At 36.0% G+C, this 26,086-nt stretch overlaps 2 protein-coding genes across 6 annotated transcripts in view; both read right to left on the reverse strand.

Annotated features, from left to right (window-relative positions):
* ADAM32 (ADAM metallopeptidase domain 32) overlaps nucleotides 1-16,859 on the reverse strand; it is a 184,825-nt gene extending 167,966 nt beyond the window's left edge. For 3 of the 5 annotated variants that reach the window (XR_007151363.1, XM_047854776.1, XM_047854779.1), the window contains exons 1-2: nucleotides 16,728-16,859; nucleotides 4,260-4,339 (exon numbers count right to left, since the gene is read on the reverse strand). Coding sequence is in view for 3 of the 5 variants with exons in the window: in XM_047854776.1 (XP_047710732.1) it covers nucleotides 4,260-4,339; nucleotides 16,728-16,785 (138 nt within the window). In the remaining 2 variants the exon portion in view is untranslated. The remainder of the gene's footprint in view (nucleotides 1-4,259; nucleotides 4,340-16,727) is intronic. The other 2 variants (XM_047854775.1, XM_047854777.1) reach the window with 2 other exon arrangements.
* Nucleotides 16,860-21,140: 4,281 nt separating this feature from the next.
* Nucleotides 21,141-26,086, reverse strand: part of ADAM9 (ADAM metallopeptidase domain 9) — a 145,563-nt gene continuing 140,617 nt past the window's right edge. The window contains exons 21-22 of the mRNA XM_047857113.1: nucleotides 24,243-24,310; nucleotides 21,141-22,598 (exon numbers count right to left, since the gene is read on the reverse strand). Of these exons, the coding sequence (XP_047713069.1) occupies nucleotides 22,505-22,598; nucleotides 24,243-24,310 (162 nt within the window). The 3' untranslated portion in view covers nucleotides 21,141-22,504. The remainder of the gene's footprint in view (nucleotides 22,599-24,242; nucleotides 24,311-26,086) is intronic.

The following is a 26,086-nucleotide window of genomic DNA, read 5'->3' on the forward strand; positions in this document are numbered from 1 at the left end:
CCTTACATCTAAAGCAGCTAGAAAAGGAACAGCAAATAAAGACAAAGCCAGTAGAAGATGGGAAATAATAAAGACTAGAGAAATAAACACCATAGAAACAAACAAACAGTAGAACAGATCAACAAAACAAGAACTGGTTCTTTGAAGAATAAAACTGATAAACTTCTAGACAGATTTATCAAAAAGAAAAGAGAAAGTACCCAAATAAATAATGAATGAAAGAGGAGAGATCACAACAAACACTACAAAAATACAAACAATAATAAAAGAATGTTATGAAAAATTATATGCCAAAAATTGAGCAATCTGGAAGAAATAGACAAATTCCTAGAAACAAACATACTACCAAAATTGAAACATGAAGAAACAGGAAATTTGGACAGACCCATAACCAGCAAATAAAATGAATCAGAAATCAAAAATCTCCCAACAAACAAAAGCCCAGGGCCAGATGGCTTCCCAAAGGAATTCTACCAGACATTTAAAGAAGAGTTAATACCTATTCTTCTCAAACTGTTTCAAAAATACAAATGGAAGGAAATCTTCCAAACTCATTCTAGGAGGCTAGCATTACCTTGATTCCAAAACCAGACAAAGAACCTACTAAAAATAAGAATATCAGGCCAATATCCCTGCTGAACATGGATGGAAAAATTCTCACCGAGATACTAGCAAATCGAATTCAACAGTACATTAAAAGAATTATTCACCATGATCAGGTAGGATTTATTCCTGGGCTGCAATGGTGATTCAATTGCAAATTAACATACACCACATAAATAAAAGAAAGGATAAAACCATATGGTCCTCTCAATAGACATATAAAAAGCATTTGACAAAACACAGCATCCATTCTTGATTTAAAAAAAAAAAAACCCTCAACAAAGTAGGGATACACAGAACATACCTCAACATCATGAAAGCCATATATGAAAGACCCACAGCTAATATCATCCTCAATGGAGAAAAACAGAACTTTAATTAAATGGTCAGGAATTAGATAGGGATGTCCATTCGCACCATTACTATTTAACATAGTACTGGAAGTCTTAGCCTCAGCAATCAGACAACAAAAAGAAATAAAAGGCATCCAAATTGGCAAGGAAAAAAGTCAAACTTTCACTATTTGCAGAGAATGTGATACTCTATGTAGAAAATCCAAAAAAAAAAAAAACACCAAAAAATTGCTAGACCTAATACATGAATTCAGCAAAGTCTCAGGATATAAAATCAATGTACAGAAATTGGTTGCATTTCTATACACCAATAATGAAGCAGCAGAAAGAGAAATCAAGGAATCGATCCCATTTACAACTGTACCAAAAAACAATTAGGTATAATAATTAGGTTTATTAGGAATAAACCTAACCAAAGATGTGAAAGATCCATACTCTGAAAACTATAGAACACTTATGAAGGACACTGAAGAAGACACAAAGAAATGGAAAAATGTTCAATGTTCATGGATTGGGAGAGCAAATATTGTTAAAATGCCTATACTACCCAACGCATTCCACATTTTTAATGTAACCCCTATCAAAATACCACCAGCATTTTTCACAGATCTAGAACAAACAATCCTAAAATTTGTATGGAACCACAAAAGACCTTGAATAGCCAAAGCAATCCTGCAAAAGAAAAGCAAAGCTGGAGTCATCAAGACAGTATGATACTGGCACAAAAACAGACACATAGATAACAGGAACAGAATAGAAAACCCAGAAATTGACCCATAACTATATGGTCAACTAATCTTCAACAAAGCAGAAAAGCACATGCAATGCAGAAAAGACAGCCTCTTCAACAAATGGTATTGTGAAAACTGGACAATTATATGCAAAAGAATGGGACTGGACCACTATCTTACACTAGACACAAAAATAAACTCAAAATGGATTCAAGACCTAAGTGAGACTTGAAGCCATAAAACTTCTGGAAGAAAATATAGGCACTAATCTCTTTGAAATCAGCTGTAGAAACATTTTTTTTTTTTTTAAGATATGTCTCCTCTGGCAAGGGAAACAAAAGCAAAATTAAACTACTGGAGCTATATTCAAAAAGAATGAAAATTTGCCATTCACAACTACGTGGATGGAACTAGAGGGTATTATGCTAAGCGAAATTAGTCAGAGAAAGACATATCATATGACTTCACTCATATGAGGACTTTACGATACAAAACAGAGGAATATAAAGGAAGGGAAGCAAAAATAATATAAAAACAGGGAGGGGGACAAAAACATAAGAGACTCTTAAGTATGGAGAACAAACAGAGGGTTGCTGGAGGGGTTGTGGGAGGGGGGATGGGTTAAATGGGTAGGGGGCATTAAGGAATCTACTCCTGAAATCATTGTTGCACTATATGCTAATTAACTTGGATGTAAATTTAAAAATTAATTAAATTTTTTTTAAATGGGCAGTAAACATGAACAGACATTTCTCCAAAGAAGACATGCAGATGAACAACAGTCACATGAAAAGATGCTCAACATCATTCATCACCAGGAAAGTGCAAATCGAAGACACAATGGGATGTCACCTCACATCAGTCAGAACAGCTAAAATAAAAAACACAAGAAACAACAAATGTTGGCAAGAAGGTAGAAAAAAGGAACCTTGTACACTGCTCGTGGGAATACAAACTGTGCAACCACTATGGAAAACAGTTTGGAGGCTCTTCCAAAAAATTAAGACTGAAACGACCAGGGGCACCTGGGTGGCTCAGTCAGTTACACATCCAACTTCAGCTCAGATCATGATCTCATGGTTTGTGGGTTTGAGCCCTGTGTCAGGCTCTGTGCTGACAGCTCACGGCCTGGAGCCTGTTTCAGATTCTGTGTCTCCCTCTCTCTCTCTGACCCTCCCCCATTCATGCTCTGTCTCTCTCTGTCTCAAAAATAAATAAACATTAAAAAAAATTTTAAAAACTGACATCAAAATACATCATCAGATTAAAAAAAAAAAAGGACTAGAATGACCATATTAAACAGTAATTTCACTACTGGGTAATTACCAAAAGACTACAAAAACACAAATATGACAAGATATATGCACCCCTATGCATATTATTATTATTATTATTATTATTATTATTGCAGCATTATTTAATATAGAATGAACCCAAGGGCCCATCAATAGATGAATGGATAAAGAAGATGTAATATGTATACACAACAGAACATTACTCAGCCATAAACAAGGAATGAAATCTTGCCATTTGCAACAACATGAATAGATCTAGAAAGTATAAAGCTAAGTGAAATAAGTCAGTTAGAGAAAGTCAAAGAATAGAATAGAATAGAATAGAATACCCCGAATTCAAAAAGATGTATGTACCCTATTTACTGTAGCAATTTACAATAGCCAAAGCAATCTAAGTATCCTTTGATAAATGAACAGGTAAAGAAAATGTGGTATACACACACACACACACACACACACACACACACACACACACACTGGAATATTACACAACAATAAATAAGGATGAAATCTTGCTTTTTGTAAAAACATGATGGACCTTGAGGGCATTATGCTAAGTGAAATAAATCAGACTGAGAAAGACAAAGATCATATGATTTCACTCATATGAGGAATCTAAAAACAAAACAAATGAATAAACAAATAAAAAGGAGAATCAGACCTGCAAAAACAAAGAACTACCTCTGATGGTTGCCAGAGGGAAGGGGGTTGAGGGGATGGACAAAATGCCTGAAGGGGAACGGAAGATACAGGCTTTTGTTTATATGGAATGAGTAAGTCATGAAAATAAAAGGTACAGCATAGAGAATACAGTCAATGATATTATAATAGTGTTGTATGGTGAAAGATGGTAGTTACACTTGTGATCATAGCATAATGTATAGAGATGTTGAATCACTATGTTGTATACCTGAAACTGATGTAACATGTGTCAACTATACTTAAAATCAAAAAATTTTTAAAAGAGATTCTCTTAACCATTTTGGTGAAAATTATTCTCTTCATCTGAATCATGTAAATATTACTCAGATAAGACCCTAATTCTTCTACATTATTTTCTTTATTAGAACTTTTAAAATTTTTACCATAAGGAAATGACAAATGTTAGACAAAACAGAAGATTCCCATCTATATATTTGCTTTCACTATCAAACTTAAAATTCCATATAAGTAGTAATAGTGTATACTTAGATTCATTCTATAATGGGGTTGATACATTTAATTGCTATAAATAAGAATTAAAAAAATCATATAATATTGTGAAAAATATCTCTTACATTTTCTAGTTCCAAATTATCACTTGTATTTTCTTGGATTTTCTCTGGAACTATAATTTGTAAAAATGGATTTTGAGAACCTGAAGAAAGAAAAAAGATAGTTAATAATTGTGTCTTATACCTGACTATTTGTTCAGGTTCTTTTGTAGAATTCACTAAAATGCACATATGAGTCATCCTTATGTACTCCTATAAAAATCTTGAAAATGCTTAATTTAAAAACAGAGTAGTTAAGATCAAAAAAAAAAAAAAAGGACTGGGGGGTGGAGACAGGGCATAGTTAAACTTAGACAAAATTTGCTGTTACTGGAGAAAACAAACAAACAGACCAAAAAAAGGTCAAAGATATACTTCAAGCAAACTTTCCTTAAATAAAAGATTTGAAACAATACACTGAAAAGTACACAGAATTCAGGAATAACTGATAACAATTAAAATTGAGAAATATTCTACTAAAGTTATTGGGTGTCTAAGATAAAGAAAGAATCCTATTGGCCTATGAACAAAAAGAAAAACAAAATCATATTGGGCATAAGGGAGAAAAGCAGGCTGGCTTGACAATTTTTATAACAGTATTCAAAATTTAAAAACTGAAGAACAATGTCTTTATTTTTTTTAAGTGTTTATTTAAATTCCAGTTAGTTATCACACATGGTAATATTAGTTTCAGGCGTACAAAGAGTGATTCAACACTTCCATACAACACCCTATGCTCATCACAAGTGTACTCCTTGATCCTTATTACCTATTTAACCCATGCCCTCACCCACCTCCCCTCCTGTAACCATTAGTTTGTTCTCTATGACTAAGAGTCCGTTTCTTGGACTTTTCCCCTTTTATTTTATTTTATTTTATTTTATTTTATTTTATTTTTATTTTATTTTATTTTATTTTCCCCTTTGCTCATTTGTTTTGTTTCTGAAATTCCACATAGGAGTGAAATCACATGGTATTCATTTTTCTCTTACCGTGGTAAATCACATGATATTCATCTTTCTATTCTCAGCATATTACTCTCTAACTCTATCCATGTCATTGCTAATGGCAAGATTTCATACTTTTTTAATGTCTGAGTAATATTCCATTGTATATATACATACTACTTCTTTTTTCTTCTCAGATATAGGATTAGGGTTAGGGTTTATGGCCAGTGTTAGGGTCAGGCTTAAGGTTAGGGCCAGAGTGAGGGCATGTTCCTGGTATCCTGCTGTTTAGAGAACTCTCCAGAGGGCTCAATTTGGAGTTAGGGCTTTGGGGTTAGTGTTAGGGTTAGGATGAGGATGAGGATGAGGATTAAGGTTTAGGGTTAGGGGTTGGGGATTAAGTTGGAGTTAGGGGTTAGGGTTAGGGTGTTGGGGGCTAGCAGGTTTATATTAACTAGAGAAGATGTTACTTGAACTGATGGTTATACTCAGTGTAGTTTCAATAAGATATACACAAGGCTCTTCCCATATGCTTCTAACATATGTTTACAAACACTTATATCTTAATGAAAAAGGTGTCACTTGAAACATGCCATAGTTTCATTCAGGTAAGAATAGGTCTATTCCTACATGCTTTTACAGATGCATTTACAAACACATATAAATCAATGAAAAAGATGTTACTTGAACAATAGTTTATATACAGTGCATTTTCAATGAGGTAAGCATACGACTATTCCCATATGCTTTTATGTGTATGTGTAGAAACTTTAATGAAATATGATGATACTTGAAAACTGAATCTACAGAGTGTGGTTTCACAGTGTTAGGCATACGACTATTCCCATATGCTTCTATGCATATGTGAGAAACTTTAATGAAATATGATGATACTTGAAAAGACTGATTATACACAGTGTGGTTTCACAGCATTAAGCATATGGCTATTCCCATATGCTTCTACACATATGAAGAACTATGTTTTTAGAAAATCTTCAAGAAAAAGTGTATACCCTTGTATTTCATCCCCAACAAAACTGTTATTCAAATATAGGGGCAAAAGACAGGTATTTATAAGCAAAACTCAAGGAAAATAGTTCACCTCCATCTGTCACCAAAGGCAGAGAAACTTCTTCCAACAAAGGTACCAACAGAGTTAAAGGTTAGTTGTGGATATTAAACAAACTTAAATATAGAATAAGGCTAATAAAACTGTGGAAGTCTTAGTTATCCAATAGGGTACAAATGTTATTAAATCATGATGATATAGACATAACATATATAATAATGTCAGGCAGTGTAGCAGAAGAGGAATACCATAAGTGCATCCTGATTTCCTTACATTTATTGCAATGTGGCCCCCCAAAAATGTGACTTAAAGTTTAAAATCAAGTTATAGAAGTAGAAACATACTGTTTAATGGTATAACGGCGTATAATAACTAAGATTTAAAATAACCACAGTCATGTAATAAAGGGGAGAGCCAAAAGTGGGAAGAAGTAGTAAGATATTAATTTTTCTAATTGCTTACAGTGAGGAATCACTATTACTGCCTAAATAAAAATTTTAATCTATTATGTAAAACATTATAAATATTCCAAATTAAGAGAAGAGAAAACATACACAAAGGCACCTACAAAATAAACCAAAAGCCAGATTTTTACAATGAAATACTTACCAAAACAAAAATATGAAATCAGAAAAGTATGACAAGATCAAGATCTCAGAAGTTGTAAGATCAAAAATCTCAGTTTTATCAATAAATGTAAATAGGATAAAGCAACCAACTAAAGAAAATCTTCAGACTGGATCCACAAAATCAAAACCCAACTATTCAGACCTTCTATGGAATATTAAACACTTGCTCTAAGCTAATACTTATTTTTGAGGACCTAAAATATAACTGGTTCACTTCAGGAAAAGACATATGCTTATAAGAAGACTGGTGATACATGAAATTTAGGTTCAAATCTGTGAGTTTACTCGTGGGACTACAAATTCATCCTATCATAATCTGACCAATTACAGAAGAGTATGTGGAAATAGATGTAATCAATATCTTATGTAATCACCATCTTGCCTTCCTGACCCACAGAATGAGAACTATCATGGTAGGAAGTCTGTGAATATCATAATGCACCATCACCAAAACATTAAACCAAAAGTTTTTCTAAATCCAGAAGGTAGTCCAACCCTGAAAAGAACTGAAATATACAAGAGCAGTGATTCCTATTATTTTCCTATTTTGTTTGTTTGATCTGTGCAGATTATAAGCAATAGAGAAAGACAAAGAATTGTCTTAAGTTTAATCAGGTGATATAATAAATATTGTTTATAGTAAAAAATATTGTTCCAAATATAGTCTCTTTACTGAAGCAAAGCAACACAGGCATTGGCACCTGCAAGTAACCCCTGATACAAAAAGGTGTTTTCTCTCTCCCAATAAGCAGAAACTTTCCAGGAGCAAGTCTGCTTAACAGTGAGAACAATGTACTTTCACCATACATACTGCCTCAGGTTCTTGAATCATTTCTAGTTCTACTTCTTCCTAGACTCTAACATCTCACTATCTTTGGTAAGGGGAATAATAATTCCTCTCAAAGATGTCCATACTCTAATCCCCAGAACCTGTGAATATGTTAGATTACAAAGCAAAGTATATTAAGGTTGCCAATAAGCTGACCTTAAAATAGGGAATTTATCCTGGATTATCCATGTGGTATTAATTTAATCACAAGGGTCTTTAAAAGAAGATGAATGGGGGCAGAAGAGAAAACCAGAGAGATGGTAGTGTGAAAATAACTCAGCCCGATATTCCTAGCTTTGAAGATGCAAGGTAGAGGGCCTAGCCAAATAATGCAAACAGCCATTAGAATCTGGAAAAGGCAAAAGGAAGCAGACTACTATAGCCTATAGAAGAAACACAGCACTTTCAACACCCTGATTTTAGCCCAACGAGACCCATCTTTACAAAATTGTAAGATAATAAATTTGTATTGTTTAAGCCACTAAATTTGTGGTAAACTGTTACAGCAACAATAAAAAATTAATACATCATCTAAGAGACAATTATTCTGGAATTCTGGAATGAAATTGGACCACCATCTCAAACTATATACAAATATAAACGATACATACAAATATAATCTGAAACCATTAAACTCTTTATAAGAAAAAATAGGCAGTAAGCTCTTTGACATGGGTCTTAGTAATACTTTTTTGGATCAGTCTCCTTGGACAACAGCAAAAAATCCCAAAAATAAATAAATGGGATTACATCGAACTACAAAAACTTTTATGCAACAAAGGAAATCATCAATGAAATTAAAAGGCAACCTGCTGAATGAAAGTAGATATTTGCAAATCATACATCTGATAAGGGGTTAATATTCAAAATATATAAAGAACTTACACAAGTTAATATCTAAAAAACAAACAAACAAACAAACAAGCAACACAATTAAGAAACAGGCAAAGGGGCACCTGGGTGGCTCAGCTGTTAAGCATCCGACTTCAGCTCGGGTCATGATCTCACAGTTCATGTGTTCGAACCCCACATCAGGCTCTCTGCTGACAGCTCAGAGCCTGGAGTCTGTTTCAGATTCAGTGTCTCCCTCTCTTTCTGCCCCTCTCCCTCCCCCACTCATGCTCTTTCTCTCTCAAATAAACATTTTTTTTTAATTTACAAAAAAAAGAAAAGAAAAGAAATGGACAGAGAATTTAAATATACATTACTCCAAAGAAGACATACAGATGGCAAACAGGCCCATGAAAAGATGTTCAACATCATTAATCGTCAGGGAAATGCAAATCAAAACTACAATGAGATATCAATTCACATGTGTCAGACTGATTATCAAGAAGACAAAAAATAGTGTTCTTAAAAAAAATAAAATTTGAACAGATTGGAATTTGGATGATCTAAGAAATTTTTGTTAATTTTTAAGGTGTGATCATGATACTATGAGATTATATTTCAAAAGTATATTTTTTGTCAATTAGCAATACATACTGAAATATTTAGAGATGAAATGATATGTCTATAACCTGTTCCAAATAATATGAGAACAGAAAAGCAGAGGAACATAAAAAGAATTGGCTAGGAATTTATAATTGTTGAAGCTGGGTTTTTTTATACTCTTCTACTTCTGCATTTATTTGAAATTTCCATAATTAAAAATAAAATAATAACAGTAGAGGCCAAATAGTAAAGTATCCTCAAAGTGTTATTGGAAAAATAACTGTCAGTCTGAAATTCCATATCAAGCTAAATTGCCATTCAAGAGTGAGGGAGATATAAGGATATTTTCAAGTGAACAGACATTTTGTCACTCAAAATTTTTATGAAAAAGCTAAGAAAGGAAGAAGTGCTAGAAACAAGGTAAGCAAAGAAAGCAGTAAACAGTGGATAAATCTAAGCAAACTTGACTGAGGAAACAAATAGTAATAGAGATAATGACTAGGAAAATAGTAAAAGTGGCACTAAATACTAAATAACAATAATATGTAAGAAGATGAGAGTGGTGTCTGACAACTTTCTATTCTCATTGTTGGAGGAGTTAAAATGGCAGAAAAGTACAGCTGTATTGAGGTCAGAATACTTGGAACACCCAGGAAATCTATCCGCGGAGTTACAGGAAAATCTCCACAGGTGGAGGGAGATAGCTTGGCAGGACTGAGCTGTGAGTATATGAATTGGGGGACATAAAACAGAGTGGGCACAGAGGGGAGGGATCCCCTTCTATGGAGAGACAAAAGGGAAAAAGGTGTGGACTGTGGTATTGTGTTAGGACAAGAGAAAAACCTCTGCAGATCAGGACTGGTGAACAAGAAATACGAAGAGTGCCACTCTCTGCTTTGCAAACAGCCATAGGAGCTGAAGATCAGAGTTTTCAAAAGCACTCCTTTCTCCAAACTGGAAGACATGTGCGCACTTCCGGTGGGGAGGGAGGCCGGCCTGGGGAGCAGTAGTGATCTCAGGGGCACACTGGGAGAGAACAGTCCCCTCCCTTGAGTACTGTGGGAAGAGGGTATATTGCCCCCCAAGGAAAAACGACCCTGCAGGCGTCTACCTTATCAGCAGGGCTGAGTGGCGCTACCCCAGAACAAGGTGTGGGACATGCCCACTCCTTTAAGACCTCAGGTTTTGAATCCCAGCCAAGCACCCCAGAATGCACCGGAGAACTGTGGGGCAGGACAAACCAGCCACTAGTGCTACTCTGTGAGAGCTGGCTGAACAGCGTGGTTTGAGACACAGGGTCTGGGGAGAGACTGGATGTCGCCATTTTTCCTCTCCCTCACCAACATGGTGAGGCTTCAGGGAAGGGGACAGCTGCCCCCAGGGGAGGCTTGGACCTGCTTACACCAAACCCCGCCCCTCCATGCCTGGTAACTGCCTATCTATTGGAGTGAGACCAACACTGATCAAACCAGACAGCCTCTTCTCCAGACCAGCACAGCCACTGGTCCCAGGTACCAACAGACAACTATACTACAGTTTTGTATGTTAATCTGTTGCTCTTTTCTCTCTCTCTCTCTCTCTCTCTCTCTCTCTCTCTCTCTCTCTCTTTACTTTTCTTTCCTTCTCCTCTCTTTTCTTTTTCTTTCTACCCTCTTCTTTTTTTTCCTTTGGAATCAGGCTCATAGTTTCTGATTTGATTTTTGGCCAGAAAATCTGTTTTGTCTGTTTAATCAGGCATTTTTACTCTATTCTTTTTACACCTTTTCTATAGCTCCTTCTTCTTTATTTTCCTTTCTCTCTTTCTTGATTAAGTCTTACAGTTTCTTTGATTCTCTGTGTGGTCTTTTTTTTTCACCCCTTTCATTTTTCTCTTACTATTGGATCAGCTCCCCTGCCCTTTCCTTTTTTCCAGGATTACTTCAATGAGCAAATCAAAGCACACCTGGTGGAAGGTTTAAACAATCCACAACTATGAGTAAGGAGAAGCTTTGTAAAGACAGACCAATGGGATAGAGCAGCCAAATATGCAACAGCAGAGCGCATGCAACATACTCCAAAAATACTGCCTGAAGTGCCAGGCCCTGGAGAGTGTATGGCCCCTTTTTAATACAGTAGTTTTCACAGGTTCAGAACACATAAAAAGCTATTAAAACATAAAAGAAACCTAGCCAAAATTATGAAACAGAAGAATTCTCCTCAAAAGAAATTCCAGGAGGAAAGGACAGCCCAAGAGTTGCTCAAAACAGACATAAACAATATATCAGAACAAGAATTTAGAATAACAGTCATTAGGCTAATAGCTGGGCTTGAAAAAAGCAAATAAGACAGCAATCTATTGCTACAGAGATCAAAGATGTAAGAAATAGATCACGATGAATTAAGAAATGCTATAAATGAGATGCAAAATAAACTAGATGCAGTGACAGCGAGGATGGAAGAAACAGAGGAGAGAAGGGGTGAAATAGAAGATAAAATTATGGAAAATGATCTGAAAAAAAGAGTGAAAGGAAATTACTAGACCATGTGGGAGAAATAGAGACCTAAGTGATTCAATGAAATGAAATAATATCTATATCATAGGAGTTCCAGAAGAAGAAGAAGAGAGAGACAGGGAAAGAAGGTTTATTTGAACAATTATAGCTGAGAATTTCCCTAATCTGGGGAAGGAAATAGGCATCCAAGTCCAAGAGGCACAGACAGCTCCCTTCAAAATCAACAGAAACAGGTCAACAGCATGACATATCATAATGAAACTGGCAAAATACAAAAGTAAAGAGAGAATTCTGAAAGCAGCTGGGGACAAATGGCCTTAACCAACAAGGGTAGACAGATAAGTGTAGTAGAACTGTCCACTAAAACTTGGCAGGCCAGAAAGGAGTGGAAGGAAACATTCAATGTGCTGAATAGGAAAAATATACAGCCAAGAATCCTTTATCCAGCAAAGCTATTGTTCAGAATAGAAGGAGAGATAAAGGCTTTCCCAGACAAACAAAAACTAAGGAGTTATGATCACTAAACTAGCCCTGCAGGAGATCCTAAGGGGGCACTCTGAGTAGAAAGCAGCAAAGACTACAAAGGACCAGAGACTTCACCACAAGTATGAAACCTGCAGATAATACAATGACACTAAATCCATATCTTTCAATAATCACTCTGAATGTAAATGTACTAAATGCCCCAATCAAAAGACATAGGGTATGGGGCACCTGGGTGGCTTAGTCGGTTGGGCGTCCAACTTAGGTCATGATCTCATGGTTCATGGGTTTGAGCCCCGCATCAGACTCTGTGCTAACAGCTCAAAGCCTGAAGCCTGCTTTGGATTCTGTGTCTCCCTCTCTCTCTGCCCCTCCCCTGCTCACATTCTGTCTTTCTCTCTCAAAAATAAATAAACACGAAAAACAAAAAAAGACATAGGGTATCAAAATGGATTTTTAAAAAAAAGACCCATTTATATGCTGCCTACAAGAGACTTATTTTAGACCTAAACACACCTGCAGAGAACCATCTATTGTGCTAATGGATGGCAAAAGAAAGCCAGAGTAGCCATACTTATATAAGACAAACTAGATTTTAAAACCAAGATTTTAAGACAAGAGATGAAGAAAGTCATTATATCATAATTAAGGGATCTATCCATCAAGAAGGGCTAAAAATTATAAATGTTTATGCCCCAAGTGTGAAGCAACCAAATATATATATATATATATATATATATATATATATATATATATATATAAATTAACCACAAACATAAATAAATGTCTATTGTCATTGTCTTTTTTGGAAAAAGTAACAGTCTTAGTTCGGACTTTTTTACATTAAAATTAGAAACACAAAACACATAAGGCTGGAAATGAGATTTTTTTTAATGGTATCAAATAAAAAGCATGATATATAGAAAGTATAAAATATCATAACAGACTTAAATACAAATATCCTTCCTGGACAGCTGTATGGCTTTTTCAGTTTACTATCTGCATCTGGAAGTTTCAGGGCCCAAGGGCTGTTTCAATTCTTAAAAGTAAAAATATTTTTTAATCTAAGTTTGAGGTTCCTTTGCTAATACAGTACCCTCAAAAACTTAGTAGTTTCTCATCTAGTTGCTTTCTGTATAAGTAACACACATACAAAACTTTTTAAAGTCATAATTTTCGGGGCGCCTGGGTGGCTCAGTCGGTTAAGCGTCCGACTTCAGCTCAGGTCACAATCTCACAATTTGGGAGTTCAAGCCCCGCATCGGGCTCTGGGCTGATGGCTCAGAGCCTGGAGCCTGCTTCTGATTCTGTGTCTCCCTCCCCCGTTCATGCTTTGTCTCTGTCTCAAAAATAAATAAATGTTAAAAAAAATTTTTTTTAAGTCATAATTTTCAAATCTGCTTTATTTCTTTGCCTTTTATATTCTGGATACTTGGCCTTCAGACAAATGATTTGCAAATACTTTCCCTCATTCTATAATTTCTTTGCTAACTCCTATTTCTCCCTCCCTCCCCTCTCATCTCTCTCTCTTTCTCTCTTTCAACTAAATGATGGCAACCTTGACTCTATCTGGAAAAATATATGTCCATACCCTTAATTAGAGCTCTTCCCTGAGTAATTTTCTCTATGCGAGAGTTTTTACTGACACTCTGGTGCTCAAACCTTTCTAAATTCCATTTCTTACCATTTGGAATCTGGAATCACTTTTTTAAATCCTGAAAGGCCTTGAATTTCTGGATTTATTCCCTATCATTTCTTTTTACAAACTGGCCAATTGTTTCCTGAGATTATATCCTCCTCTTAACACTTTGCCAAACTTGGGTAATGAAACTGACCTCCAACTGCAAAAAAATAACATACCGTTATCTAACTTCGGTCAAACGCAGTCGTACAGTTTACTATAACTTTATGAAATATACTATGAAACATTTTGTAACTTCCTAACATAGATCTCCATTTTTCCAGTTAGTTTCAATTTTTTGTCATCTACTATCCATTACCCATCTACTACCCATTACCCAGAAGCTCAAAGACATCTATTTTAAGTTTATTATGGCAGCACACCACTTCAAAGTTCCAATTTCTATATTGGTCAACTTAGCCTGACCAGGCTATGGAATGGTAATAAATAAAACATTGAAATGTTAACACAATAAAAGCTTATTTGTTTTTCATGTAAAGTTTGGTAAGGGTCACCAGGAGCTCTCATTCAAGTAGTGACTCAGAAGGGGCGCCTGGGTGGCTCAATCGGTTAGGCGGCCGACTTCACCTCAGGTCATGATCTCACGGTCCGTGAGTTCGAGCCCCGTGTCGGGCTCTGTGCTGACAGCTCAGAGCCTGGAGCCTGCTTCCGATTCTGAGTCTCCTTCTCTCTCTCTGACCCTACCCCGTTCATGCTCTGTCTCTCTCTCTGTCTCAGAAATAAATAAACGTTAAAAAAAAAATTTTTTTTTTAAATAAATAAAAAAATAAAGTAGTGACTCAGAGATCCAGGCTCTCTCCAACTGGTGACACCATAAACTCAGCTCACGGCTTCTCAGGTTACTGTGGCATCAGAAAAGAGAGATGGAAGGATATCAACTCTTAATTGCCTTGATCCAAAAATTACTCACCTTATTTCTTCTCAACTTCATGAGCACGAGATAGTTAAAATGACCCAGTCTGAATGTTAAAAGGCCAAGAAATATGGGCAAAAGATAGATACTCAGTGAACACTAAAGAACTGCCACATAAAAGGATGGAAAATATATATTTACAGCAAGTACTAGCCAAAGGAAAGTTGATGTAGCTATGTTAACATCAGCACAAATAGATTTTAATGGGGCAAAAAAGCATTATTAGGAATAAACAGAGAAACCAGAATGAATGTGAAAAAATGAAGCTGGAACTCTACCTCACAGCATATATAAAAATTAAGTTAAAATGGATCAACAACCAAATTTAAGAGATAAAACAATAAAATTCTTAGAAGAGAAAACAAGAGTAAATCTTCATGACTTTAGATTTGGCAATGGATTCTTAGATATGTCATCATAAACATGAACAACAAAAGAAAACATAAATATATTAGATTTCACCAAAATAAAAAACTTTTGTGAATCAAAGGGCACTCACAAGAAAAGTAAAGATAGCCTCCTGAATGAGAAGATATTTGTAAATCATTTGTCTGAAAAAGGTCTAGTCCCGAATATAAGAAGAACTCTTACAGCTTGACAAAAACAACCCAATTTTAAAAACAGGCAAAAGACCTGAACACTCATTTCTCCAAATATATACAAATGGTCAACAAGCACATGAAAAGATGCTCGACATTACTAAACAGTGGGGGAATTCATATCATAGAGACATATCCCCTAGGAAGATTATCATCATAAAAAAACATAAAATAACATGTTGACAAGAATGTCGAAATTTGGAACCCTTGTACTCTGCTAGTAGGAATGTAAAATTGTGCAGCCACCATGAAAAACAATGTGATAGTTCCTCAAAAAATTAAAAATAGAGTACCATATGATGCAGCAACTCCTCTTCTAGAAATATATACGCAAAAGAAGTGAACACAGAGACTCAAACAAGTACAAGTACACATGTGTTCATGGCAGCATGGTTCATAAGAGCCCACAAGGAGCTGCAACCCAAATATCTATCTACAGGTAAACAGATAAACAAAATGAAATACGTATTTGTCCACTTATATTCCACACAATAGAATACTACTCAGCCTTAAAAAGAAGAAAATTCTGATACATGCTACAACACAGATGAACACTGAGGGAGTTACGTGAAATAAACCAGTCACAAGAAGAAAAATACTCCAGAATTCCAGTTACATGAGGCACCTGGTATAGTCAAATCCACAGAGGCACAAAGTAGAATGGTGGTTTCCAAGACTGCAGGGAGAGGGGAAAGAGGAGGTTAGTGTTTAGTGAAGAGTACATTCTATGCACTGACACGGGATGGCAAGATTCAGAACAGTAGTGTATAAAAAGGGGAGGAAAATAAGAACATACCTAGAATGTTTGCTTGCATCTAAACCACCTCTAATATATGTTAAAATTTTGTGGATTCTTTATACCGTTCTTTGTACCCTGCCATAAGGGACCTCTGTCACTGTCAGCACAGCTGACACTGAATTTTTTTTTTTTTTTTCTTTGACAGCAGGACAAATTATTGTCCTAGGTAAGCTGGATTAGCTATGTTGGAACAAATGGTACGTGAGGAGAATCAGGTTTTTGTTTTTATTTTTGTCTGGATTTTGAGTGGAATTCAAGAAGATTCTAGGGTGCTTCTGAGTACAGGATGTGTTGGGGCAGTTTTGTGAAGTGGACGACACACCTGCAGGAAAGGCTGCCCCCAACCCACGTTCAGAGAGGAAGAGATTTGTCCTTGAGTTCACTGAAATGACCTTCCCCTCTCGGAAGTCACTTGTCTATCCCAACAGAACGCCCCATAAAGGCCGGGTTTCCAGGCTGACTGGCCAAAAGAAACCAGAAGGCAGATCTGAACCGAGTTGGGCCACCGTTTGACAGAAGCAGGAACTCGTTGAAAGAAGAAAAAGAAACACCTTCCTCTGCCCAAACCCAGTGTACCAGGGTCTCCGCTGCCTTACCAGGTCCTGATGCCAGCAAGCCGCGGAGCCCAACAAGCAGCAGCATTAGGAGGAACATGGTGTGGCTTTGGGGCTCCGACAGTGGACTGGGGCGGCGGCCGTTGGGAGAGCTCTAGGGTCGGCGCCGCGGCCGCTCACACGCGCGCATTCGTGAGGCGAACATCTCGCGAGGCCGCTGCCACGAATGCTAGTCGCCAGCAGCACGCACCCACCTGGCTTCCGACCTAAATCCCGCGTGCCAGGCCCGAGATCCCGCAGCTCCTCTGAGGTTGTCCGGACGTCTCTTCGCGCCTGCGGCGTCGCAGTTGCTGTCCACCACTAACCTTTCTCTTCGTGTTAACAAACCTAACAGATCTAACGCATTAATTGAACTGTACGCTGTTTTGTATCACACACTTCCAGATGTTTTGAAAAACAAACGTGCAGTACTTTCTGAATTTAAAACTATATGCACGCACGCACAGACACTCATATTTACTAAAGCTCGGTTTCTAAATAAAACAACAACAAAACTAGCCAGATGTGTGAAAGACATTCCAAGAAAGGGAAAAGTTTTGGTATCTCTGAAAAGAGCCTGCTGTGATTTTTTTTTTCCATGCCTACTGCCCAAATGCGCTGTGTAATCAGGCTGTGTCTACTTTTCTTCCAATCTGGTTCTTCAACAGGCCTTGGCTAGAATTCATGTGTTAGCATTCTCTTGTTCACGAACTTCTCAGTACAGTGACTACTCATTCATTCATGTAGTTAACGAGTTGGAGGAGAGTCTTAACCATAGTTGCAGTACTTATGTTCCAGTAGAAAAAATTTCCAAATTCCAAGCCCAGGCTGCCGCCTATTTTCTCTTCGCCCCCAATGCTTTGGCCACTCCAACTTTTGCTCTTTTCTGAATAAAAATTGCCTTATTCCCTGGGATACAATGTCTCCTCCCTCTCAGCTTCACCTCCAGTCTCTACCTATATGCACTATCTTTTAATTCTTTTGAAGTCCCAAAGAATGAATTAATCAATCATACTAAGTAACAAAGAGGCACACACAGACTAAAAAGCTCCGTGGAAACCAAAAAGCACACTTAGAGAATTACATCGTAAATTGCCATTTGAGATGCGATTTTGCAGACGCATAGGACTTCAACAGGGCCATCTAGGCCTACAAAAAGAATAATATGAGCAAAAATAAGGCAACAAAAATCTACACCCAGCTTGTATCTCAACAGAACAGCCAAAACTAGACTCTAGGCAGTAGTTGAGCCAAAAGCTGGTTTCATCTTCCTTCATAGTATTAGAAGAAAAATTACAGTAAGTACTTAGACTTGTCAATTAGTGGTATTTTCAATGAATTCCTGGTTTATTGGTTCTCTTCTTCAACCTTTCCTGTTTCAATCTTTAATAGAGCAGACTTTATATTATTCTTACTGTGTATATAGTTCTCAATGTAACAGTTTTATGTCCCATCCAGAACTTACATATCACAGTGCCTAATATGATATCTGCAAGGTGATCAAGTTTCAGTAAACATTTATGGAATTCAATAAAATCTGATTTGTGCTTAGAAAACCTGGATTATGCTTAACTATATGGTTAAAGACCCAAGCAACTGCTTAAGACAAAGAGAAAATGCAATATCCTGAGCTATATAATTTTGTGAACATATAGTCAAACAGGGATTGTTACATATAATTTATCTAATTATTAAAATGTCTTTATCAGATATTAAAGAAGCCCTTTAATATTTGCAAATTTTGAAGTGATACTTATGGCCAAGAAATTTTACAATTTTAATAGCAATCCAGAATAAATCAAGGCCAAACCTAAGTGAAAAACATATACATATGGAAATGCAAGCTGGTGCAGCCACTCTGGAAAACAGTATGTAGGTTCCTCAAAAAACTGCAAATAGAACTACCCTACAACCCAGCAATTGCACTACTAGGTACTTATCCAAGGGATACAGGTGTGCTGTTTCGAAGGGACACCTGCACCCCCATGTTTATAGCAGCACTATCGACAATAGCCAAAGTATGGAAAGAGCCCAAATGTCCATCGATGGATGAATGGATAAAGAATATGTGGTATACACACACACACACACACACACACACACACACACACACACACACAATGGAGTGTTTCTCGGCATTCAAAAAGAATGAAATCTTGCCATTTGCAACTACGTGGATGGAACTGGAGGGTATTATGCTAAGTGAGATTAGTCAGAGAAAGACAAATATCATATGACTTCACTCATATGAGGAATTTAAGAGACAAAAAAGATGAACATAAAGGGAAACAAAAATAATATAAAAACAAGGAGAGGACAAAACATAAGAGACTTAAATATGGAGAACAGAGGGTTACTGGAGATGTTGTGGGAAGGGAGATGGGCTAAATGGGTAAGGGGCACTAAGGAATCTACTCCTGAAATCATTGCTGCACTATATGCTAATTTGGATGTAAATTTAAAAATTAAATGAAAAAAATTTTTAAAAAAAGGAAACCATGTACGTAAAAATATATACAAAAGTAAAAGAAGTTAAATGATTAAAGGTTTTTAGAAAACTTTTTGTCTTTTTTTTAATGTTTATTTATTAAAATTTTTTTATGTTTATTCATTTTTGAAAGAGAGAGAGCACAAGCAGGGATGGGTCAGAGAGAGAGGCAGACACAGAATCTGAAGCAGACTCCAGGCTCTGAGAGGTCACCACAGAGCCCAACGCGGGGCTCGAACTCACAAACGATGAGATCATGACCTGAGCCGAAGCCAGATGCTCAATCGACTGAGCCACCCAGGCGCCCCTAATGTTTATTTATTTATTTTGAGAGCAAGTGAGTGAGTGAGGGAGTGGCAGAGAAAGAGGGAGAGAAAGAAAATCCCTAGCAGGCTCTGTGCTGTCAGAGCACAGCCCAATGTGGGGCTCCATCTCACAACTATCATGACCTGAGCCGAAATCAAGAGTTGGATACTTAACCAACTGAGCCACCCAGCACCCCCTTTTAGAAAAACTTCATAAATATTAAAAAATCCAAGGAATTATCTAATTCTGGAAAAACCTTTGAGTTACATAGTTAAAATATTACCGAGGTTTCAGTGATATGAATTACAATAGCAAAAATTGAGACAATATGAAAGACACAAACATTCTAGTCTTACATGCATTCAGAAGTTTAAACTGAAAGAATCTTCATTTGGGATTGTTTACACTTTTTTTTTTTTTTTTAATGAACACATTAGGTGCACCTGGGTGGCTCAGTCTGTTAAGCATAAAACTTTGGCTCAGATCGTGATCTCGTGATTCATGGGTTTGAGCCCCACATCACAACTCAGCACTGAGACGTCAGAGCCTGCTTGGGATTCTCTCTCTCCCTCTCCCCCTCTGCCCCTCCCCAACTTGTGCTCACTCTCTCTCCCTCTCTCCCTCAAAATAAATAAACTTGACCAAAAAAAGTAAAAATAAATGAACACATTGTTGAAGATTGTGTTTAATTCATTAATGAGGAAAGTGGTAAGGTATTACACCCAGTTCAATGGAGAATCCAAAAATCAGGAATATCAAAATCAATGTGCCAGTGGAGGCAAAATAGGGAGGGATGTCAGCTCAACCTTTCTCTGCTGGGCAGAATTTACCTTTACATCTATGGACAAGAATTATTTTACATTGCTATCAGTTATCTACAGCTTAAAGCTGTAAAATAGTTCTATAGAATCCTATAGCTAGGAAGGGTAAATTCTCTTCTAGAGTCTAGACTCCAGACAATGCATAGTTTTCCACTGAAGTGGAAACTATATGTTTATATCCTACTGTTCTTTTAAATATTTTTTTAATTTTTATTTATTTTTGAGAGAGAGAGAGAGAGAGGGAAAGACAGAGAGAAAGCACAAGGGGGGGAGGGGCAGAGAGAGAGAGAGAGAGAGAGAGAGAGACACACACACACACACACACACACACACACACACACACACACACAGAATCCAAAGCAGGCTCCAGGCTATGAGCTGTCAGTACAGAGCCCAATGCAGGGCTTGAATCCACAAAGGTGAGATCATTACTTCAGCCAAAGTTGGACTCTCAACCAACTGAGACACCCAGGCACCCCATATCCTAACGTTCTTTTAATGGACTACCTGGCCCCTGAGTATTTATCCACCCATGTCCTATGTACAATTTTTAATATATACCAGATTGTTAAAACAGTGTACCATCTTCAGAGAACTGAAATATCAGTCTTCTTCAAAACTAATCTGTTTTCCTTTAATAACAAAAAAGCTACTGTGCACAATTTAGCAGAAATCTGAAAATTAGTGACATAATATCTGTAAAAGTTTGACTAGTAGTTTTATCTAAAACTAATATGATGTTTTAATTAATAAGCTTATAAACAGCTGGGTAATTAGAAAGTTACTGGGTGACACAAAACAGAATTTCAAGTATTTTATTTATTGTAAATGTTATATTTGTATATGTATATATACACAAACCAAATTTTTTTGAAAAACTAATGAAATTCAGTTAATAAACCTATTATTAAACTTTATTATGAAAGGTTATGAAAAATTTAAGTGTTCAAAATTTTACCATTCATATCATTTTTTTCCAAAGTAAAAATTCATTTTTTTTACACAGCTGGAATAATAACTACTACACATCACACTTGCTTTTTTGCATTTATCTAAGAAAACCTTTTCTAACTTCTTTTCTCCAGCCTAATTTCTTTGAAAACATTAGTATCAACAGAGACATGATCCAGCACACCTTAGTAAATGTAAACATTCTAAATTATATTAATAGCAAGCTTTGAAGTTTCAGATTTTAAAGTGCTCATAAAATTCTCAAGTGGTTTTATGATATCTCGATTTGACTGAAGATATTATAAGAGCTCCTGCTTTATTACAGCCATGTATCAACAGCATATCTGATTAGTTCTATTAAATACTCCGTACCTTAAAGTTTCATTTAAAATAATGCTATTGTAAAGAATTCCATGCTTTAACATGATTCATAATAGAAATTCTATTATTAAATTAATTTTTCTAATATTCACTATCCATAGATAAATCCATAGACTCTATTATCCTTAGAATCCATAGAATCATTTATCCATAGAATGATCATAAAAATAGAAGACAATAACTGTATGTGAATACACACATACAAACTTTTAGTATGCTTTGTACTTCCAAAATAAGATTATGATCTCTGAATTGTGGGTTTTGCCCATTCTTCTGAAGACAGAGTGTTCCTTTATTTGTGAAGTGAATGAGACAGACAAGATTATAGCATATGATGATTATTAGTCCGTGCAAGATGAAAAGTATTAGATATTATTGACAGCTAATTAGTTTTCACAGGTATTAGATTATCACGTGTTCAACCAGAAACTACATTAATGACAACTAAGGTCAAAATTCAGAATTACACTTAAGTGCTTAATGACAAAACTTAAACCAATACAGTTAATTTAAGAGTCATTACAATAACATGTTTAAAGTAACATAATCCACGTTCAGTACATTAACATCACAGAACGACTGAATAAAACTTATTCAGTGATGGAAATGGAAATGTTATTCTAGATTCCCTGGCTTTACTGTGTTTCATAGATTTCTCAATTGCCACTACTCGATTTCTGTTTTTCTATGTTAGTAAAGTTTGTTTCATGGTATTTTGTTGTCATTCATAGTTGCAGCAGGAAGAAAGGCTTTTCAAGAAAATATCAGGAAAAAAAAAGGATTATCTTAGTTCCCTGAAGATATCTGCAGAAGTAAAGGAAAAAAAAAAAAAATTAGGTGAGGGAACTATATAAAGGAGGTGCAGGTGCAGGACGAGCAGGAATTAAATTTCCCTGAGATGATACTTTCGGTTGTGGTGGAGGTGGCCTGTAAGAGGAAAAAAGACAGTTAATCATGTGTTTCAACTACATGAAATAATACTACTTCATTACAAGCCCAATGTAACACCATCTGTAACACTGCTGACAATTCTTAAGAGTAAATTATATTCTGAGATTATTATTCATCTGATATGCAATGGCTAAAGACAAAAACCAGGGCGTAAAATGGAGTAACTACCACAAAGTAATGCTATTCTATAATCAAAAACCATTGTATGAAGGTTCTGGTTTATATACTTTTAAATATAATAGCACATGAAATTGAAAAGACAAACTGCAAAACACACACGAGGTCACTAGCTCCCTGTTTACATAAATAGAGCTGAAATTCCAACTTCCTCAAAACATTACATCCACTCTGAGAATTAAACCTGCTATGACTTCTATACCTGTCCTTAACCTCTCTACCTTTCCTTACCCTCTTCATCTAATTCTAGTATTACTCTACTCCAATAACACACTACCACATTACTTGATGAATATCTGTCTCACGAGTTATGTATTCTTCTCTTGATGCACAGCTGGATTTCAATGAACTCTTTATTACATAATAAAGATTATACATGAGGACACTCCCCAGTGTTGCAATTCAATTGTAATTTGAAGGACTTTTGGAGGTGGGAGGGGTAAGATGCATTTTATATACTGCAAAATATCGTAATAAATGTTCCTTCTTTCTGATTTTAAGCCCATCTATTGAGAACTGAAAGATTTTAGTTCTTGTGTTTTTCAGGTCTAGAATTTCCATATAATTCTTTTATTAAAGTTTGTAGTTCTGTGCTGAAATTCTCAATCTTGACTATTAATTCTGTGACATAATTATTACAGTTATTTTAAAGTCTGTGTCTGATAGTGCCACTCACTGGATTGCCCTCTGAGTTTGTTTCTGTGGTCTATTGCTTCTCTTGTTTTAGACACATTGTCTTTTCTTGTGTGTCTGCTTTTGTGATGAGGGGCCAAACATAAAAAAAAATCATAGAAATAAAGTTGAGGATCTAGTTTACCCTTACTGCTGGGTCCCAACACAAAACCTGGGAAGTTTGCCAGGGTACTTCCTCTTTGGCAGGGCTTCAGTTTTAGTCCCCTCAACCCTGTGAATTTGTTGAAAGCTCTCCTCAGTTTCCTAGTCTCTCCGTTCTCATTTTCAGAATAGGTAAATATGTCCAGGACAGTAAAGTGTTCCCCAAAAGATGGAATTATCTCCAGACTGCCTTCTTCTCCTGGGCCCCATACTTCCTCATTTCCTTGGTAGTTCTCTCATGCCTTCAAGCACATATTTTATTACACACTGTCTAGCTTTTCTAGCTGTTCCTAATAGGAGGGGCTGGTCTAACCCATCTGGTTTGCCATTGCTGGGTACTTTAAAGGCCCTTGCTTCTGAAACTTACATACACCAAAGGTTGCAGCACCAATTGCTTGTCCTATTCAGACTTCTTTAAAATTTCATTTTGACACTGCACTAATATGACAAAATTTATATCAAAAGTTCTTAAAAGCTTCTCTAAAAATTGGATTCGATCTAAACTATTGATAATAAATACCTTGTGCTAAATTAAATACAAGAGGAAATATTAGACATTAACCCTGGGTTTTATTCTGCTTAAGTAATCTAAGTAAATTCACTTCAGACCTTGATGGGAACTGCTGAGGCTGCTTGGCTGCATAAGTTGGTACTGGAAATCTGTTTGCATATATAGGCTAAAAAAGGAAGAAACAGTTATTACCACAATGCACTCATAAATTTATTTTCTATACAGTTTATTTTCCATATGAAAGTAATCAATATATTTAAAATTAATGAATAGATTGGGGCACCTAGGTGGCTCAGTCAGTTAAGCATCTAACTCTTGATTTCAGCTCAGACCATGATCTCACAGTTTGTGAGATAGAACCCCGCACTGGACTCTGTGCTGACAGCATGAGCCTGCTTGGGATTCTCTCTCTCCCTCTCTCTCTGAATCCTCCCATGCACACTATCACTCTCTCTCAAAATAAATTTTAAATAAATAGATAACATTAATAAATAGATGACTTACGATGCTGACATTCAAAAATATTTTGCCTATTCAACATTTTGCCACTGAATGTGGACTACTTAATTCTTTTAAGGTTATTTTTTTTAATTCAATAATACTAAACTATTATAATCTTGGTTTAATCAACTACATTAGTTAAAAGGTAACATGTTTCCTATTTCAATATATTTTAAATAAAAATTTCCAAAAATGTATTGCCAAACATGTATAGTACCTAACTGGTATTGTAAATAGTCCTAATTTACAACACTTAATTTTGGAATTCATGATATTCTTCCTTGACAAGATAGTTGAAATGAAGTTTTACAATAAAGTGAGAGTCTAAAGCAAATAAGAAAGTAAACAGATAAGCCTCAAACAAGAAAGTAAAAGTAAGAATATTTTTTACACATCACATTTATGTTAGGAAAAGTTAGGGAAGATCAGATGAATTACTGAATCACCGATAATATGATCCTGACCAAGATGCTGTCTACTAACTGCTGTTATTTTCTAAAGCTCTATGAGTGACAAAATATGCACAGTGTTGGAGAAGACCTTGAACATTCTCTGGGTCCTGCTGTGGAACAGGTGGTCTATTTTTGGCCCCATAAAATGATTTGCTTTTATTGCGAAAATGGAGAAGGGATGCAAGAAAATGTCTACATCCCTTTCCATTAACCCATAGAAGCAGCACTTTAAAAGGATAGTTCAACTCCACTTCTTGGAATTTATTTGACATATACTTTTACATGTATGCACAGACCTATACAGAAGAATGCTTGATGCTGCATTTTTTTATGGTAACAAGATTGGAAACATCCAGTTTTTAAATCTGTGATAAATCCAGAAGATGGAATGGTATAGATATACAGTTATTAAAAACAATAGGATACAGGCTTATTATTCACCAACAGTAGACTAAAATGTTCTAAGTAGAGAACACCTAAAATGCTGGTTAAAATATTAATAGGTATTTTTTAATGCTTGAATGAATTTCTAAGGAGTAAGAAATATCTTAAAGACCAAAAACAGTAAAAGTATGAAAGAGTCCAGAGGATGTAGCAGCATTGGTCCTATGAATATCTTCCATCCTTGGTGGACTACATTATATGTTTTCAAATAATACATAGATCTAGAAGACAAAACCTGAAGCCTGCATTGGATGGAATGCTGAATCTAAGACCTAACATAAAAAGCCTAAGCCCCTGAAGGGCAATGTCCTCACTGGATTAACTCAGTGAAGAAACACCTGTCCCGAAGAACTGGGGGAACTGCCTAAATAGACGGTGGTGGTGGTAGAAGGGGAATAAAAGAAAATAATCTCTGTGGGTAATTTCTAAACACATACTCATCCTCACAAGGGTTTGGGGGGCCAGAGTTCATAACACTTGTGCGGCCCAAAATACCAACAAAAATTTTAATTTAGAGAAGCTGAAATTGACCCCAGGCATGTGGC

This window comes from Prionailurus viverrinus, chromosome B1 (genome assembly GCF_022837055.1).
Source record: "Prionailurus viverrinus isolate Anna chromosome B1, UM_Priviv_1.0, whole genome shotgun sequence".
Taxonomy (NCBI): Eukaryota; Metazoa; Chordata; class Mammalia; order Carnivora; family Felidae; genus Prionailurus; species Prionailurus viverrinus.